Source organism: Neoarius graeffei, chromosome 24 (assembly GCF_027579695.1).
Source record: "Neoarius graeffei isolate fNeoGra1 chromosome 24, fNeoGra1.pri, whole genome shotgun sequence".
Taxonomy (NCBI): Eukaryota; Metazoa; Chordata; class Actinopteri; order Siluriformes; family Ariidae; genus Neoarius; species Neoarius graeffei.
In genome coordinates, this window is record NC_083592.1 from 32,395,461 (window position 1) to 32,412,455 (window position 16,995).

The following is a 16,995-nucleotide window of genomic DNA, read 5'->3' on the forward strand; positions in this document are numbered from 1 at the left end:
CGTCTATGCTGTCTTTCTTTGCATAAGGCAAACCTCACGGAAAAATCAAAAGACTAATTACCATTCGGTTTATTGAGGTGCACAGCAGTGTATACATAGTTGCAACAACTCACATAAAACAAAACAAAGACTGATATTCGGTTGGTTGAGCTGCGCAGACTGCACAGGTTGCCAGCTCGAGCTTGGTTGCTATGGTAACCCACAACAAGTTTGACAGGCATATCGGGGTTGGGGTTGGTTTGCTGGCTGCTTTGTCCCCCCCAGTTTTTTGTCCCCCCCAGTTCAAAAAACGTATCTGCGCCCCTGCGCATGACATCAATGTGAGGGACGCTTCGGGCTGTGAAGGTTCTGAATCTTCTCAATGGAAGGACGCAGAGGTTAGGGAGCTGATTTCCATTTGGGGGGATGCAGCTATTCAAGCTAGATTGGATGAGTCATACCGCAACCGGGCGGTTTTACTTCCGTAAACACTGGCCATGCTCACTGCGTGTGACGTCGTCGTATCCTGCAATGCACATGCGGAACACTTTTAGGTCGCTTTTCGTTCATACTGAGGATCACATACAAGTCGCATATATTTGTTAATGTGAACGACCTCACAAAAAAATCGGATTTCACAAAAAAATCGGAATTGAGCATTAAGCCTTGCAGTGTGAACGTAGCGTAAGACTACGTTCAGACTGCACCCTGAAACGACCCATATCCGATTTTTTTGCCCATATGCGACCTGTATCCGATTTGTTATTGACAATCTGAACGACACAGATCCGATTTTTTCACATGCGACCCAGGCCGCTTGGATATGTGGTCCTAAATCCGATGCATATCCGATATTTTCACATGCGACTGCAGTCTGACCGGACAGGTCGCATTCATGCGACCTACACGTCATCAACAAGAGACAAACGTCACTATTCTGCGTTGGGTAATCCTGCCTCTTTGGTGGAAAACAACAACATTTGTACAGTTTTCAGAATTTAAATAGACTTTTATAGAATTGATCAAGCTAATGGTGGATTTGGTAGGGACCTGGATGTTGATCTGTTAGCCTGATTAAATAAAACAGTTTCTATAACTGATTTATAACTTAAACCATCCTGTACCACATCGCCAGGTCTCGCCTCATCTCCATAGCAAACTGCACTGGTGTTTATGCACCTTGAGCCAGCGCTGAGAGAAGTTGCAGAATTCAGCTGGCTATAAACAATCTAAATAAATATTTATAAAAATGTAGAAAAAGTTTATTAATATGACGAAATAAATCTGTGCAAATTATTAAGCCTGAATTAAGAGTTTGGTAATACAGCGGCCGTATCCCAAATGACTGCCTACTGAAGCTCGAGTGCACTATATAGAGTTTAAAAATCCATTACTTCCTAGTAACATGTAGTGCACTTATATAGAAATTAGAGAGACATTTAGGAGTCAACCCTCGTTACCAGGCTACACGTTTTCATTTCAGTTCAGAAACAAAAACGCACACGAGACCTCACACTTTAACCAGATAATTAAACAAACAACAAAAAAAGAAAATCATTAAACTTGAAGAGTGCGCTTTTTTTTTTGTTTACGTATTACGTTGATGTGCTTATTACATGTCAATTTGCGCATGCGGGACACTTTTGGGTCGTTTTCCGTTCATATTGGAGATCGCATACGAGTCTCATATAATTGGTAATGTGAACGGCCTAACAAAAAAATCGGATTTCACAACAAATCGGATATGGGTCGTTTCAGGTTGCAGTCTGAACGTAGTGTAATGCTCTTGTGGCTGAATGGACAGATCTCCAAAGCCACACTCCGAAATCTCGTGGAGAGTGGAGGTTATTATAACGGCAAATGAGGGACTGAATCTGGATTTTTAAAGAGCGCATATGGTTGTGATGGTCAGGTGTGCACAAAATTTGGCCATGTAGTGTATGCACATATTACAAACACATTTCTGTTTAATTACAGGAAGAAAGTCTCAGTCTGGCTGATCTGAAAGACCCTGGTGTGTATAAACCTTTAGGAGTGGGCATCATGATGATGCTCTTGCAGCAGTTCACTGGCATCAATGCCATTATGTTCTATGCAGAAACTATATTTGAACAAGCACACTTCCAGGTAGGACTTTTCGTGTGTATTTGAGTCATTACTCTAAAATAACTAAATCATATTTTGCATCTTTAAACCTCACAAGATCCAGTGGATCTAGAAAAAGTTGTATTTGGTTAATTTTGCGATGATGAAAGTGTTCACTGTTTCAAAAAATAGACCAAATATGGGCTAATCAACATGTCCTGTTTTGTGGTGTCTCTCTGGTATTCTGTTGTTTCAAAACAATTTATAAACCTAGGCTATGTTCATGCATGAACTGTGATATTTTAGTAGGATCCTTGGTTATGAATTGTGCGGTGGATTTGGAAAACCCATCATATGTTCACGTTATATTTGCTGTGAAGGAATCATGTCAAGCAAACAAACAAAAAAAAAAAAATATATATATATATATATATATATATATATATATATATATATATATATATTTCACCAAAGCAAAGGAGAAATATTATATGTCAGTTCCAAAAAGTTATCAGGCCACCAGGAAAGTTTCCTGTGGCAGCGGGGGCGTGGTCAAGCGGCGGTCTGTGAATGGAGGGCGGAGTCAGGGAAGGTAAGCGGTAGAATCACTGCACCTGATGGGAATTAACCTGTGTTTGTGTGTCTTCCCCAGTGACCGCGCAATATAAGAGGAGAGGGAGAGCAGAGAAAGGGGGCTCTCCCCCAACCCGAACACTGGTGTGCGTGCGTGTGTGGCTGGGAGAGTGAATGTTGAACGCTGAAAAGCGAGAAAATAAAGTTTTATAAGAACTCAGTTCTGGCCTGCCGTGCTGCCTGCTCAAAGAGAGCGAGGAAGGGCTCGGAGTCATCATGCGGACCCATCTTCGTTAGGGTGAAGTGGGGAGGGTCCGCGGCGGTGGTGGTGGTGGACCCCGCCGATGCGAGCAGGTGCCGGAACGCCTGGCGATCTTCCTGCTGCGCCAGCACCAGGGCTTCGACCCGTTGTTCCTGCTCCTTCCGGAGGGCGATCAGCGCTTGGTGCTGGCTCTGTTGGGCCGTGGCGAGGGCATGGACCAGGTCCATGAAGGGGGAGGACTCCATGGGGCTGTTCTCTTCTGCACTCCGAATCCCGGGTTTCGGCACCACTGTAGAATCTGAGCAGGTGGGTGGAGCACAGAAGCACAGCAGGCCAGAACTGAGTTCTTATAAAACTCTTTATTTTCTCACTTTTCAGCATACGACATTCACTCTACCAGCCACACACGCATGCACACCAGTGTTCGGGTTGGGGGAGAGCCCGCTTTCTCTGCTCTCCCTCTCCTCTTATAGGGTGCAGTCACTGGGGAAGACACACAAACACAGGTTAATTCCCATCAGGTGCAGTGATTCTACCGCTTACCTTCCCTGACTCCGCCCTCCATTCACAGACCGATGCTTGACCACGCCCCCGCTGCCACATTTCCCAGACTTGGGTACTAACTTGAATTAAAGGTAGACTGCCTTTCAGATTTTTCAAGTGTAGGCCATAAAAAGAATTTTCCCCGACACCCAGTTATTTTTGTTTAGTGGACAGAAAGTGACCGAATTTGAAACGCAGACTTCCAGTTTTATTAGTTTTTTTTTCTAATAGAACAATTAATGAATTTAAAGCCACATGGCCCAAAATTCTCCGCTATATTTTCCTGCTTCACCGTGACCCAATTCAAGATACTACATCATGCATCACATGGTGGGCTTTCCCCATCCGCGCAAGGCATTGTGGGATACAAATTTGAAACAGAAGAGAAAAACGGAGGACGTGAGCGTGCGAATGAAACGTGAAAAACCGACTACAATAACGGAGAGTGAGAAGAAAAGACGTAATGTTGCGAAGGAAAGGAAAGGCAGGATCAAACGAATAAATATCGGCGGTCAGCGAGCACCTCGGTGTGATCAGCTGTTCGTTTAGCGACAGAATGATTTAACTGTCAGTGCACGGTCAAAGGTAAACCTGCGCATGCGCACACGGACTTCCTCTGTCTGCTTGGCTGCACGAAGTGAACGATTTCATGCATATTATTTGCTCAATCCTCTCAAATTAAATAACGTCCCAGCCACAGAATGGCCTGATATTTTGTGAGATATTACAGAAATAAACATATATCACAACGACCAAATTTCAGAGAGAACTAAATTTCACCGATTTTAGGAAATCGAAAGGTAGTCTCGCTTTAAAATTGGGTTCATTTTTTTTATTATTATTGTGCAGTAATTTCAATCCAAAATTCCAAGCTTTTGTCTAATCTGGCCTTATTCAGCAGCCTAACACTAACAATACTTATTGTCTGTGTTCAGATATTAGATGCTGCTCTCACTATAAAAACAAGCCAGTTAAATTCCACAGTTTGTCGATTTGAGATGGTATAAATGATAAAGCATTATATAACTAGATCAGAGTAGGTCTTAAATTATTTTAAAACATGCAACGTGGCAAATGGAAGGTTTTGGAAATTTTTACATTGAATGAGATCAAGGTCTGTTGCAGCTTTTCATTAATGAACCAATAACCAACCCCCTGTCCACCAGTAGATGGCACCTATGCCACTACATCATTTCTTAGATGTGATTTTTTTTGTCTAGGATCTTTATTAAAACACACACACACGTGCATCATTAATGCTATAAACTGCATTCTAATTAAAACTAATGCTATATATTTGTTCTGGTGTCTCAGAATGGCAGTGTTGCGTCAGTGATTGTAGGAGCCACTCAGGTGATCTTCACAGCAGTCGCGGCTCTAATCATGGATCGAGCTGGACGAAAAGTTCTCCTCATCCTGTCAGGTAAGCATCTGTCATTTCTAATTCCGCTTCTTTCTATACTGATAACTTTTACACTTTCATGTGTCTGTTCCACAAACCTCGACTCATTTCCTCATCTCCACTTTGCTGTTCAGGTGTTGCCATGTGTGCGAGTGAAGCAGCTTTTGGTATTTATTTCAAGTTGTCTACCACAAAGCACAGTAACTCTACATTGTTCAGCACAGTTATGGAAGCCCAGGATGCACTCAGTGAAGCCACACATGTTGATCTGTCCTGGCTCGCACTTACTAGCATGGGCATTTTTATAACAGGTAATTTGAATTTCCCTCAGTAGCACACATTTACAAAAATCTTATGACGCTTAGACACACAGAGTCGAAGAATAAGATGGCATTAAGGAAAGCAGTCACAGCACACTGTTCTAAATGCTCCTGAAAACATTTGTTTTTTAATTAACTAGTATTTTTTAAGAATATCCAGTTTACAGTGGTGCTTGAAAGTTTGTGAACCCATTAGAATTTTCTATATTTCTGCATAAATATGACCTAAAACATCATCAGATTTTCACACAAGTCCTAAAAGTAGATAAAGAGAAGCCAGTTAAACAAATGAGACAAAAATATTATACTTGGTCATTTATTTATTGAGGAAAGTGATCCAATATTACATATCTGTGAGTGACAAAAGTATGTGAAGCTTTGCTTTCAGTATCTGGTGTGACCCCCTTGTGCAGCAATAACTGCAGCTAAACGTTTGCGGTAACTGTTGATCAGTCCTGCACACCGGCTTGGAGGAATTTTAGCCCATTCGTCCGTACAGAACAGCTTCAACTCTGGGATGTTGGTGGGTTTCCTCACATGAACTGCTCGCTTCAGGTCCTTCCACAACATTTCGATTGGATTAAGGTCAGGACTTTGACTTGGCCATTCCAAAACATTATTCTTCTTTAACCATTCTTTGGCAAGGCAAGTTTATTTATATAGCTCATTTCATACACAGTGGCAGTTCAATGTGCTTTACAGAGGTAAAGGCAAAACAGTAAACAATAAAAAATAAAATTACATAAAATAAAGGGAGAAGAAGAGAGAAAAATAAAAATAATATGAGAATTAAGCAATAGTAGAAATAAAGTAATAAAATGAAGTAAAAGTTCAGTAAAAAACAGCAGAATAAAATGGAATAAAAGTTAAGTAAAATTTAAAACATGCAAAGACTAAAAGTTAAGTAAAGTTTAAAACATGTAAAGATAATGACATTTATCAGTTAGCAGAAAGCATCTGAGAACAGCTTGGTCTTTAATCTAGATTTGAAGCTGCCAACAGCAGGATCATGTTTAATGTCCTCTGGCAGTTGGTTCCATAGCTGTACTGCATAGTAGCTAAAAGCTGCTTCACCACACTTTGTTTTAACAACAGGTTTTACCAGTAAATTTTGCTGCTGCGATCTGGTAGATCTGATTGGGTTAGGCCGCTGCAACATATCAGAGAGGTAATTGGGCCCTGTACCATTTGTACACCAGCAACAATGCTTTAAAGTCAATTCTGTAGCTTACTGGAAGCCAGTGAAGGGACCTTAGAATTGGAGTAATGTGCTCTGTTCTTTTTGTTCGTGTGAGAACCCTAGCTGCTGCATTTTGAACCACCTGAAGTCGTTTGATGGTCTTTTTTGGCAGGCCTGTGAAAAAGCCATTGCAGTAATCAACCCTACTAGAGATGAAGGCATGTATAAGTTTTTCCAGATCATTTTTTGACATAAGTCCTCTTAGTTTGGAAATGTTTTTTAGGTGATAAAATGCTGATTTAGTGATTGCTTTCATATGACTGTCAAAGTTTAGCTCGCTGTCAATGAAAACACCAAGATTTTTAACCATATCTTTTGTTTTAATCCCCTTTGTGTCAAGAATAGTGGTAATCCTGAGTCTTTCATCTTTTTTCCCAAATAGAATTACTTCTGTTTTATCTGTGTTCAGTTGAAGAAAATTTTGTGACATCCAGTTGTTGATTTGGTAGATACACTGGTAGAGACATTCAAGGGGGGCATAATCATTAGGTGATAGAGCAAAGTAAATTTGGGTGTCATCTGCATAGCAATGATACAAAATTGAGTTGTTCTTGATAATTTGTCCAAGTGGGAGCATATAAAGGTTGAATAGTAATGGTCCAAGGATCAACCCCTGGGGGACACCACAGGTCAAGGACATTGATGTTGAGGTACAATTTCCCATGGTAACAAAGAAGCTTCTATCTTTTAAGTATGATTTTAACCAATTGATAACTTTACCAGTCAACCCAACCCAGTGTTCAAGTCGATATAGCAGTGTGTTGTGATCAACAGTATCAAAAGCTGCACTGAGGTCCAGTAACACCAGGACCGATGTTTTGCCTGCATCAGTATTAAGATGTATGTCATTTATAACTTTAATCAGCGCTGTTTCAATGCTGTGATTGGCACGAAATCCTGACTGATAGTTATCAAAGCAGCTGTTTGATATCAAGAAGGCAGTTAATTGATTGAAGACAATTTTTTCAAGGATTTTCCCGATGAATGTTAGATTTGATATTGGCCTGTAGTTATTTAATACTGAAGCATCCAGATTATTCTTTTTAAGTAGGGGCTTTACAATGGCTTTTTTCAAGGACACAGGAAAAATGCCAGTCTCTAGGGATGTATTTATGATCTGAAGCACATCTGTAATTATGAGGTGAAGAACAGACTTAAAAAAGTTGGTGGGCAGAATGTCCAATTCAGATGTTGAGAAACTGAGATTTTGTACAGTTTTTTCAAGAGTCTCGTAATCAATCAAACAAAATTCTGACATTGTGTTGAAATTGTCTGTCTGTGTCACTGGTGATTGCAGCTTTTCAGTTATTTGCAACTGAGATATATTATGAGCAATATTCTGCCGTATTTTATCAATTTTACCTTTGAAGAAGGATGCAAACTCATTCCATTTATTAACTGAGAGAAGTTCAGGTGCTAATTGTAGTGGGGGATTAGTTAGCTTCTCTACTGTTGAAAATAGCACACGAGCATTGTTCATATTCCTGTTGATGATGTTGGAGAAGAAAGGCTGTCTTGCTTTACCAATTTCATAATTATATTTACAAAGCATCTCTTTATGGATTTGATAATGGATGTGAAGTTTAGATTTGCGCCATTTTCTTTCAGTCTTTCTACATTCTCTCTTTAGCAGTTTAACAAAGAGAGAGGTAGAAGGACTTGTGTGCTTAGGGTCGTTGTCTTGCTGCATGACCCGCTTTCTCTTGAGATTCAGTTCATGGACAGATGTCCTGACATTTTCCTTTAGAATTTGCTGGTATAATTCAGAATTCATCGTTCCATCAATGATGGCAAGCCGTCCTGGCCCAGATGCAGCAAAACAGGCCCAAACCATGATACTACCACCACCATGTTTCACAGATGTGATAAGGTTCTTATGCTGGAATGCAGTGTTTTCCTTTCTCCAAACATAACGCTTCTCATTTAAACCAAAAAGTTCTATTTTAGTCTCATCTGTCCACAAAACATTTTTCCAATAGCCTTCTGGCTTGTCTCCATGATCTTTAGCAAACTGCAGACGAGCAGCAATGTTCTTTTTGTAGAGCAGTAGCTTTCTCCTTGCAACCCTGCCATGCACACCATTGTTGTTCAGTGTTCTCCTGATGGTGGACTCATGAACATTAACATTAGCCAATGTGAGAGAGGCCTTCAGTTGCTTAGAAGTTACACTGGGGTCCTTTGTGACCTCGCCGACTATTACACACCTTGCTCATGGAGTGATCTTTGTTGGTCGACCACTCCTGGGGAGGGTAACAATGGTTTTGAATTTCCTCCATTTGTACACAATCTGTCTGACTGTGGATTGGTGGAGTCCAAACTCTTTAGAGATGGTTTTGTAACCTTTTCCAGCCTGATGAGCATCAACAACACTTTTTCTGAGGTCCTCAGAAATCTCCTTTGTTTGTACCATGATCCACTTCCACAAACATGTGTTGTGAAGATCAGACTTTGATAGATCCCTGTTCTTTAAATAAAACAGGGTGCCCACTCACACCTGATTGTCATCCCATTGACTGAAAACACCTGACTCTAATTTCACCTTCAAATTAACTGCTAATCCTAGAGGTTCACATATTTTTCCCACTCACAGATATGTAATATTGGATAATTTTCCTCAATAAATAAATGGCCAAGTATAATATTTTTGTCTCATTTGTTTAACTGGGTTCTCTTTATCTACTTTTAGGATTTACACTACTGTTCAAAAGTTTGGGGTCACTTTGAAATTTCCTTATTTTTGAAACAAAAGCACTGTTCTTTTCAATGAAGATCACTTTAAACTAATCAGAAATACACTCTATACATTGCTAATGTGGTAAATGATTATTCTAGCTAAATTCTACTAAATGTCTGGTTTTTGGTGCAATATAGGTGTATAGAGGCCCATTTCCAGCAACTGTTACTCTAGTGTTCTAATGGTACAATGTGTTTGCTCATTGCCTCAGAAGGCTAATGGATGATTAGAAAACCCTTGTACAATCATGTTAGCACAGCTGAAAACAGTTTAGCTCTTTAGAGAAGCTATAAAACTGACCTTCCTTTGAGCAAATTGAGTTTCTGGAGCATCACATTTGTGGGGTCGATTAAATGCTCAAAATGGCCAGAAAAATGTCTTGACTATATTTTCTATTCATTTTACAACTTATGGTGGTAAATAAAAGTGTGACTTTTCATGGAAAACACAAAATTGTCTGGGTGACCCCAAACTTTTGAACGGTAGTGTATGTGAAAATCTGATAATGTTTTAGGTCATATTTATGCAGAAATATAGAAAATTCTAAATGGTTCACAAACTTTCAAGCACCACTGTAGCTGAATCTTTAATTAGTTTAATCTGTTTTATATAAATATCTCCTGAACTGTAATAATTGTAGGAATCATCAGTGTTCACATTTTTTCTCGCAGCAGTATATTCTGTATACATTTGAAATTGTGAAAGCAATCTGAAAACTCTATATAATAGTGTTGACCAAAAATTGGGTTTCAGTAAATGCTAGGAACAAGAAGACGTTCGCTTATAATATGTGTTTTTCAGGTTTTGCACTGGGTTGGGGACCTATACCATGGCTTGTGATGTCTGAGATTTTTCCCATTAAAGCTCGAGGGCTGGGAAGTGCTGTGTGTGTGCTCACTAACTGGAGCTGTGCCTTCATCATCACCAAGACCTTCCAGAATCTCACGGTAAGAGTGTCTCCACATGTTCAAACTAAAAATAAAGCTGTTAACTGGCTACTAACAGAGTAGAGAACAGTGAATAGTGGTTGACAGTGTTAACTTGGGGTATTAAGTCAAGGAGTATTCAGTAAATATGATGGGGCATGCTTTTATCGGAAAATAACCTGTGACCAGTAGTGTCTTGTTAGGATCCCAATTTTTCTCCCCATATAGTAGCAAATCCCAAAGTATAATATTCTTCTGCTGACACTTGTTAACAAATGTTAACGATTATAAGTTCTTTCTGAAATAATAACTCATGTTTAATCCATTTATTATTAGTCTTAGATTCTGTATAGTGTCCAAAATACAACTCCCCGTGAATGAGCTGTTACTATAGAAATGATGATGGACAGTGGCTTCCAAACTCCCTGGAATTTTTCAGATTTGTTTGAATAACAAATGCTAAATACAGGTTTTTCCTATCAGTTTTTTTTTTAATTGCAAACTCATGTTCTCTCATGGTGGCTTTTCAAAGTCAAATTGGTCAGCAAGTATTTAAAGGAAAATTTAAAAACAACCTGAAAAATACGACTTGCATAACTATTCAACTTTACAGTTTCCAGATGCTCCAGATGAAAGATATTTGATACAATTGTTTTATAATTGGCCTTCAACTCTGAAATATTAAAACAGCTCCCATTTTCTGGACAGATGCAGTTAGGTTAACATGAAGCAGCCATGGCCTGAAGGTTGGGCTGAGGTGCCCTTGAGCGAGGCACCTAACCCCCAACTGCTCCCTGAGCGCTGTAGCATAGCTGCCCACTGCTCTGGGTATGTGTGTGTGCCCGTGTGTGTGTGTTCACTGCTTCAGATGGGTTAAATGCAGAGTAGGAATTTCACTGTGATTAAGTCTGTGCTTGAGTGCACATGTGATAAATAAAGGCTTCTTGTCTAACCACCTGAGTAGAATTGTCAATGAAAAGGTACTTACTGAACTGCCACTGTCGCTGTCAAAGGAGGAGTGAAAATGAAGGCAGAGGAACATTCTAAGAAAATGAAAGATAAGGTAATAGAATTTCATAACATAAGCCTAGGTCACAACCGGCCGTACGTGCTCCTACGGCCGGTCTACGTGCAAAAAACGCAAGAAACGCACGGAGGGCGCGCATGAAACGCACGGAGGGCGCGCGTGTGACGTGCTGATTTTTGAGCCGTAGACTGGCCGCAGACCGGCCGCAGAGATTCTTTGTCATGTCAAACAGACTCTACGGGCGCTTACGTTTTTTTCAGGTTGCAAGACAAACTTACGGCCAACGTGCGTCTTTCTCCACGAACAAAAAAAACGCAGCGATTTGGGAAATGCCAAAAATCGCACGGCCAAAAAATCGTACGTCCGGTTGTGACCTAGGCTTTAGGAATAGGATGTCGATTTATATCCAAGAGGTTAAACATTCCAGGAAGCACTTTTGTATCAAGGGCGGCACGGTGGTGTAGTGGTTAGCGCTGTCGCCTCACAGCAAGAAGGTCCTGGGTTCGAGCCCCGGGGCTGGCGAGGGCCTTTCTGTGTGGAGTTTGCATGTTCTCCCCGTGTCCACGTGGGTTTCCTCCGGGTGCTCCGGTTTCCCCCACAGTCCAAAGACATGCAGGTTAGGTTAACTGGTGGCTCTAAATTGACCGTAGGTGTGAATGTGAGTGTGAATGGTTGTCTGTGTCTATGTGTCAGCCCCGTGATGACCTGGCGACTTGTCCAGGGTGTACCCCGCCTTTCGCCCGTAGTCAGCTGGGATAGGCTCCAGCTTGCCTGCGACCCTGTAGAAGGATAAAGCGGCTAGAGATTATGAGATGAGATGAGACTTTTGTATCAATAGTGAGGAAGCGGAAGCTGCATCACACCACCCAAGCACTACCTAGACACGACCCTGCTTCAAACCTCTGTGCAAAAAAACAAGACAGAGACTGGTGAGAGGAAGCCACGTTGAAGCCAACAGTCAGTCTGAAGGTGGTAGAGTACAGTGGCTGAAAGTAGAGTGAAGGTGCAACAAATAACCATTAAAAGAGCTCTGTGTAATTGATGATGGTATAGAAAGAAACCACAACTCAAAAAGAGCCATATGAATGTACAAGAATGACCCGGAGATGATGTGTGTGTGGGTTTGTTTTTTTTTTTTGTTTGTTTGTTTGTTTGTTTGTTTGTTTGTTTTTAATAAGACTCAACTTCAGATACTGTATTTGGGCAGGTTTCAAAGCATTATGTTCAAACCTAACGCAAGCCATACCTCAAACAACACCATCCCTACACTGAGGGTGCTTTCACACCAATAGCAGTTGGTGTGCACTAAACAGTCCATTTGAACCAAAAGCTCTTAGTTCGGTTTGTTTTCGTCGGTGTGAAAGCATCAATCGCACTCGGGTGCGCACTAAATCAAGCGGACCGAGACCTCCAAAAAGGGGTGGTCTCGGTCCGCTTGATTCCGCACCAAATGTCAACCTCTGGTGCGGTCCCTCTGGTGAGAACGCGAACCTGGACCAACTCGGGTCTAAATACGCATAATATGCACATTTTTTCATTGAAAAGTGGGGTGTGTCTACACTGGATATAATGTAAAAGACTGCCCACGCTAAGAATAGTAACTATTTTAATAACTATAAAGATAATGATGTGAGCACCTACACAATGTGATCATTATAATGTCCTGTAAACAGCGGCATCAGGCACACGCGCGTGCTCCAGCTCTGTCAGCATTTTGTCAGTGGGAAATTCAGATTGCCCTGTATTAATCTACAGCAGAACAGATTCTACAGTAAAAGCCGGCTGGCTTGTCAGGCTAACAGACTATAGCCTACCTTGTGGGTCTTTGGAAAGGTGCTTGTCTCATCATCAGCAGGACAGCACTGGTGAAAATAGAGCGTCTCCTCTGCCTGAAATGATGCGCTATACGCCTTCAGCGAATCCAGTATATCTGAAGATTGTTCTCCAGCTGCAGCCGCGACTCATTCCGGAACTGGATATTTTGCCAGAAATGGGTAATGTTGACGATATAAAAAGCAAGGACCAGCGCAAGAAACAGTGTGCGAACGTGTCGCTCCATTGTGAAAGTCCAAATTGGCGCTTATTTCCACCGGAAGATGACGAAACGTCATTCAGACCAATTTGGTTCGTTTGCATGTGTGAACACGGACCACACGCAGTCTGTATGCTACAATATAACAATTTTACTGCCTGGTGCAGACCAAATAATCGAACTAGCGGTGTGAAAGTGCCCTGAAACATGGTGGTGGCAGCATTGTTCTGTATGGACACTTTTCATCTTCAGAACCTTGGCTTCTTGTCAAAATTGATGGGAGAATGGATGGAGCAAAGTACATGGTGACACTACAAGAGAACCTGCTTCAGCCTGCTAAACAGACTAAAGCTTGGCAAAAACTTCACCATTCAGCAGGACAGTGGTCAAGGCTAAAGCAGTGTAGATGTGGATAAAAACACAAAGGTGAATGTTCTACAGTGGCCAAGTAAAAGTCCAGATCTGAATCCCATTAAGAATCTGTGGCACTGTTTTTTTTTAAATTGCAGTCAACAAACATGAAGAACATGAAGCGAATTTGCCAGGAAGAACAGGCAAACTGACTTTAAAGCTGTTACTGCTGTAAAAGGTGGTTCTACCAAGTACTAGTCTGAAGGGGTTGAATACTTGTGCAAATAGCTTTTTTTTCCAATTTTAAAGACCTACTAACAAGATTGACTTTTGACTTTGCAAATTGGGGTGGCACGGTGGCGTAATGGTTAGCGCTGTCGCCTCACAGCAAGAAGGTCCGGGTTCGAGCCCCGTGGCCGGCGAGGGCCTTTCTGTGCGGAGTTTGCATGTTCTTCCCGTGTCCGCGTGGGTTTCCTCCGGGTGCTCCGGTTTCCCCCACAGTCCAAAGACATGCAGGTTAGGTTAACTGGTGGCTCTAAATTGACCGTAGGTGTGAATGTGAGTGTGAATGGTTGTCTGTGTCTCTGTGTCAGCCCTGTGATGACCTGGCGACTTGTCCAGGGTGTACCCCGCCTTTCGCCCGTAGTCAGCTGGGATAGGCTCCAGCTTGCCTGCGACCCTGTACAGGATAAGCAGCTACAGATAATGGATGGATGGACTTTGCAAATTTGCTTTAAGAGCATCTTGGTTTGCAATAATAATACTGGCTGGAACAATCTGTATGCATCATTTGTAATCTAGACAAATCAGATAACTTTTAAAGGGCTTGAGTACTTTAGCAAGGTACTATCTCAGAACGGGTAGATTAATATAAACCTGTGATTTGAATCGTAGGCAGTACTATTTTCAGAGCTGCTGTTATATCTACACTTTCTGACCAATCAGGTTCCAGAGATCGCTTTGTTATAATAAGCAGTCATTACTGTTATTGTAGGTAATAATGTCTAAATAAGCTAAAGACAAGATTTAATCTGTGTCCTGATTGTTCTTCATTTGAAGAAAAAAAAACCTATAAGAAATATGGCTGTTGAAATGAATGATTTTGGAGATAATATTTAACTTATAGTTATGTTGTAATCCTACAGGATCTCATAACCAGCGCAGGAACATTCTGGATGTTCTCGTGTGTCTGTGCCCTCAATGTCATCTTCACGGTCTTCTTTGTCCCAGAGACTAAAGGCAAAACACTGGAAGAGATTCAGGCCCATTTTAAAGGAACTCGCTCTCACTAACTCAAGTTAAACCTCAGTTCTCACTGCTAACACCAAAGTAAAAAATTCGAAAGTCTTCGCTGGATTTCTTGATCTAATAATGAACAGCATGCCTCAGAACAGCAACTGGTCACTTGTCTCCAAAGATTATTAACAGGAACTAGTTACAAAATCGTCTTCCTAAAGAAGGTGCTTATACGAGGAATATTGAAAATCCCTTTAGTACAGGTGTACCAGGGGTTACCTTTGTATTTTATTTGTTTTTATGATAAAGGCACTTGTTCTATTAAGGTGTAATATCAGATTCATATCTTCTAAAGTTTACCTTCTTCAGGTAGGCATATCAGGTGAAAATTCATTTTCAATCCAAATTGCTTGAAACTGCTCTCATTGATTTCAGAATTGAATGTAGAACAACGTACGTTTTGCAGAATTAAAATATCTTTATCCGTTCTTGAGATATTACAAATCAAAGATTGAAAAAATGGCTTAATTTTTAGAAAACTGCTGTAATATTCTGTATGAGGATCACATGGTCCAAAATGGGCCTCATTAACCAATGAGATCAAATGTTTTTTCTTAATAACTTTTCTATTTTTCAAGATATATACATGGAAATTGGCAGGCACATAGATGGTTGTATACTGAATACAAAGTTTGAAAAATTTGTAAAAACCAACTATGCAAATTAGTGTTTCATTAATATTAATTATGCTAATTAGGCAAAACTGTTAAATCGGTACACTGTCTTCTTCAAAGTTTCACCAAATGGCTTTATTTGTGCAATATAAAGCTGATCTTAACTCTCGTTTATGCATCACAAAGAAGGAGAAATCAATGTTAATTATAAAATATGCATAAATAAGCATTGAATGTCATTCACATCTACCATTCTCTATCAAAATAAAAAAGTAATAAAGGAATATTTCTAATCCCCTCTTTGTGCTCTGTAGGCCTTTGCATTTCTAAGTAGGGCCTACTAGTGTTTATATGAAAGAATATACTGTAAATGATTCTTATCTCGATTAATATTCACAGCTTTCAAGACTAACCTCGAAAAATCTGTGTGAGCCACGTCCAATAAATAATCCCAATTAATCAAATTGAAATTGACACTCGCGCTTCTGACTTCCGTTTTTTTAAAATATCATTCCGACCACTAAGATCTCAATATTTTTCATCAAAATAACTGCAGTTATATTCTAAAATAGTTATTTATTTACATGAATCAGTTTGATTTGAAAAAATAAGTAGGTAAAGCTATGAAAACTCACTTCAAAGTCTCCTGTGAATCATAACATCAAAACTAGCTGATGGAAATTTTTGCTGAATACTTCATCAGAAACAGTGAGAGCGAGAGAACATCCCTATAAAAGTTATCTGACTGATATTCGTGAGTAACCCAGTTGGAAACCCTCGGGAGAGAGAGAGAGCCTGACCGCTTTCCCATGACTCAAAAAAGCATTGGCAGTTTCCCAATGTCACGCAAGCAGAGAGTGAACTCTGTTGTACCAACTTCAACTTGCCATTACTCCCAAAGTACTGAACAGATCTTAGCGAGATAAATTTCTTTGGAAAGCAGAGATTATAAGCTTTTTAAATGACAGTATTCATGATAGAAAATATTGAAGAGTTAAGCGATGACAGATTTGGAAACTTAGATGAGCGTCTGCACGCACAATTTTCACAGCACAGCCAGCGAGCGTCTAACACCTACTTCAGGGATCTTTAACAAATGGTACTTGCTTACACTTTATGTTACACTGCTGTAGATGAAGGTATTTGATTAGGTCACTTTAGTTCAGACACATTTTAATTGTAAATAACAGCAGAATTACGGGTTTAATAAGCTAACGTTGATGAAAACCTGACAACAACCAGTGAACTAACACCATGCTTTAATACATGTGTAAATAATATATTGTGGTTATAATCTTTCTTGTTTTTCTTGTTTTTAATTTTTTTTTTGTATTTGAGAAAACTAACCTAAACATTGTATATCTGTGTGCTGTTTTAAATGTATTTTTTTTTATCATTTTAATAAATTATAATTGTATTGATGACTTGACAATCATGTTTTTTATATTTAACTTAATATTTTAAAAAAAACGCAATTTTTGAAGGGGAAAGGGTTTTTTTTTTCCTGCTTATCTAAGTAATAAAATTATCAGCCATTTTGTTAAGATAGCAAAGGTTACTGTCAAACCCTTTCAAATTGTAATTATTCTGTAATTATTACTTTAGTCTCTT

The 16,995-nt window shown here is 40.0% G+C and overlaps 1 protein-coding gene across 5 annotated transcripts in view; it reads left to right on the forward strand.

Moving 5' to 3' along the window:
• Positions 1-16,995, forward strand: part of slc2a8 (solute carrier family 2 member 8) — a 44,458-nt gene that overhangs the window by 26,978 nt on the left and 485 nt on the right. Inside the window, exons 6-10 of one of the 5 annotated variants that reach the window (XR_009651421.1) lie at positions 1,957-2,106; positions 4,757-4,865; positions 4,979-5,155; positions 5,578-6,332; positions 6,460-6,557. Coding sequence is in view for 3 of the 5 variants with exons in the window: in XM_060907061.1 (XP_060763044.1) it covers positions 1,957-2,106; positions 4,757-4,865; positions 4,979-5,155; positions 9,940-10,085; positions 14,620-14,766 (729 nt within the window). In the remaining 2 variants the exon portion in view is untranslated. Of the gene's footprint in view, positions 1-1,956; positions 2,107-4,756; positions 4,866-4,978; positions 5,156-5,577; positions 6,558-9,939; positions 10,086-14,619; positions 16,750-16,995 lie in introns of those variants that run through there. The other 4 variants (XR_009651422.1, XM_060907061.1, XM_060907062.1 and 1 more) reach the window with 4 other exon arrangements.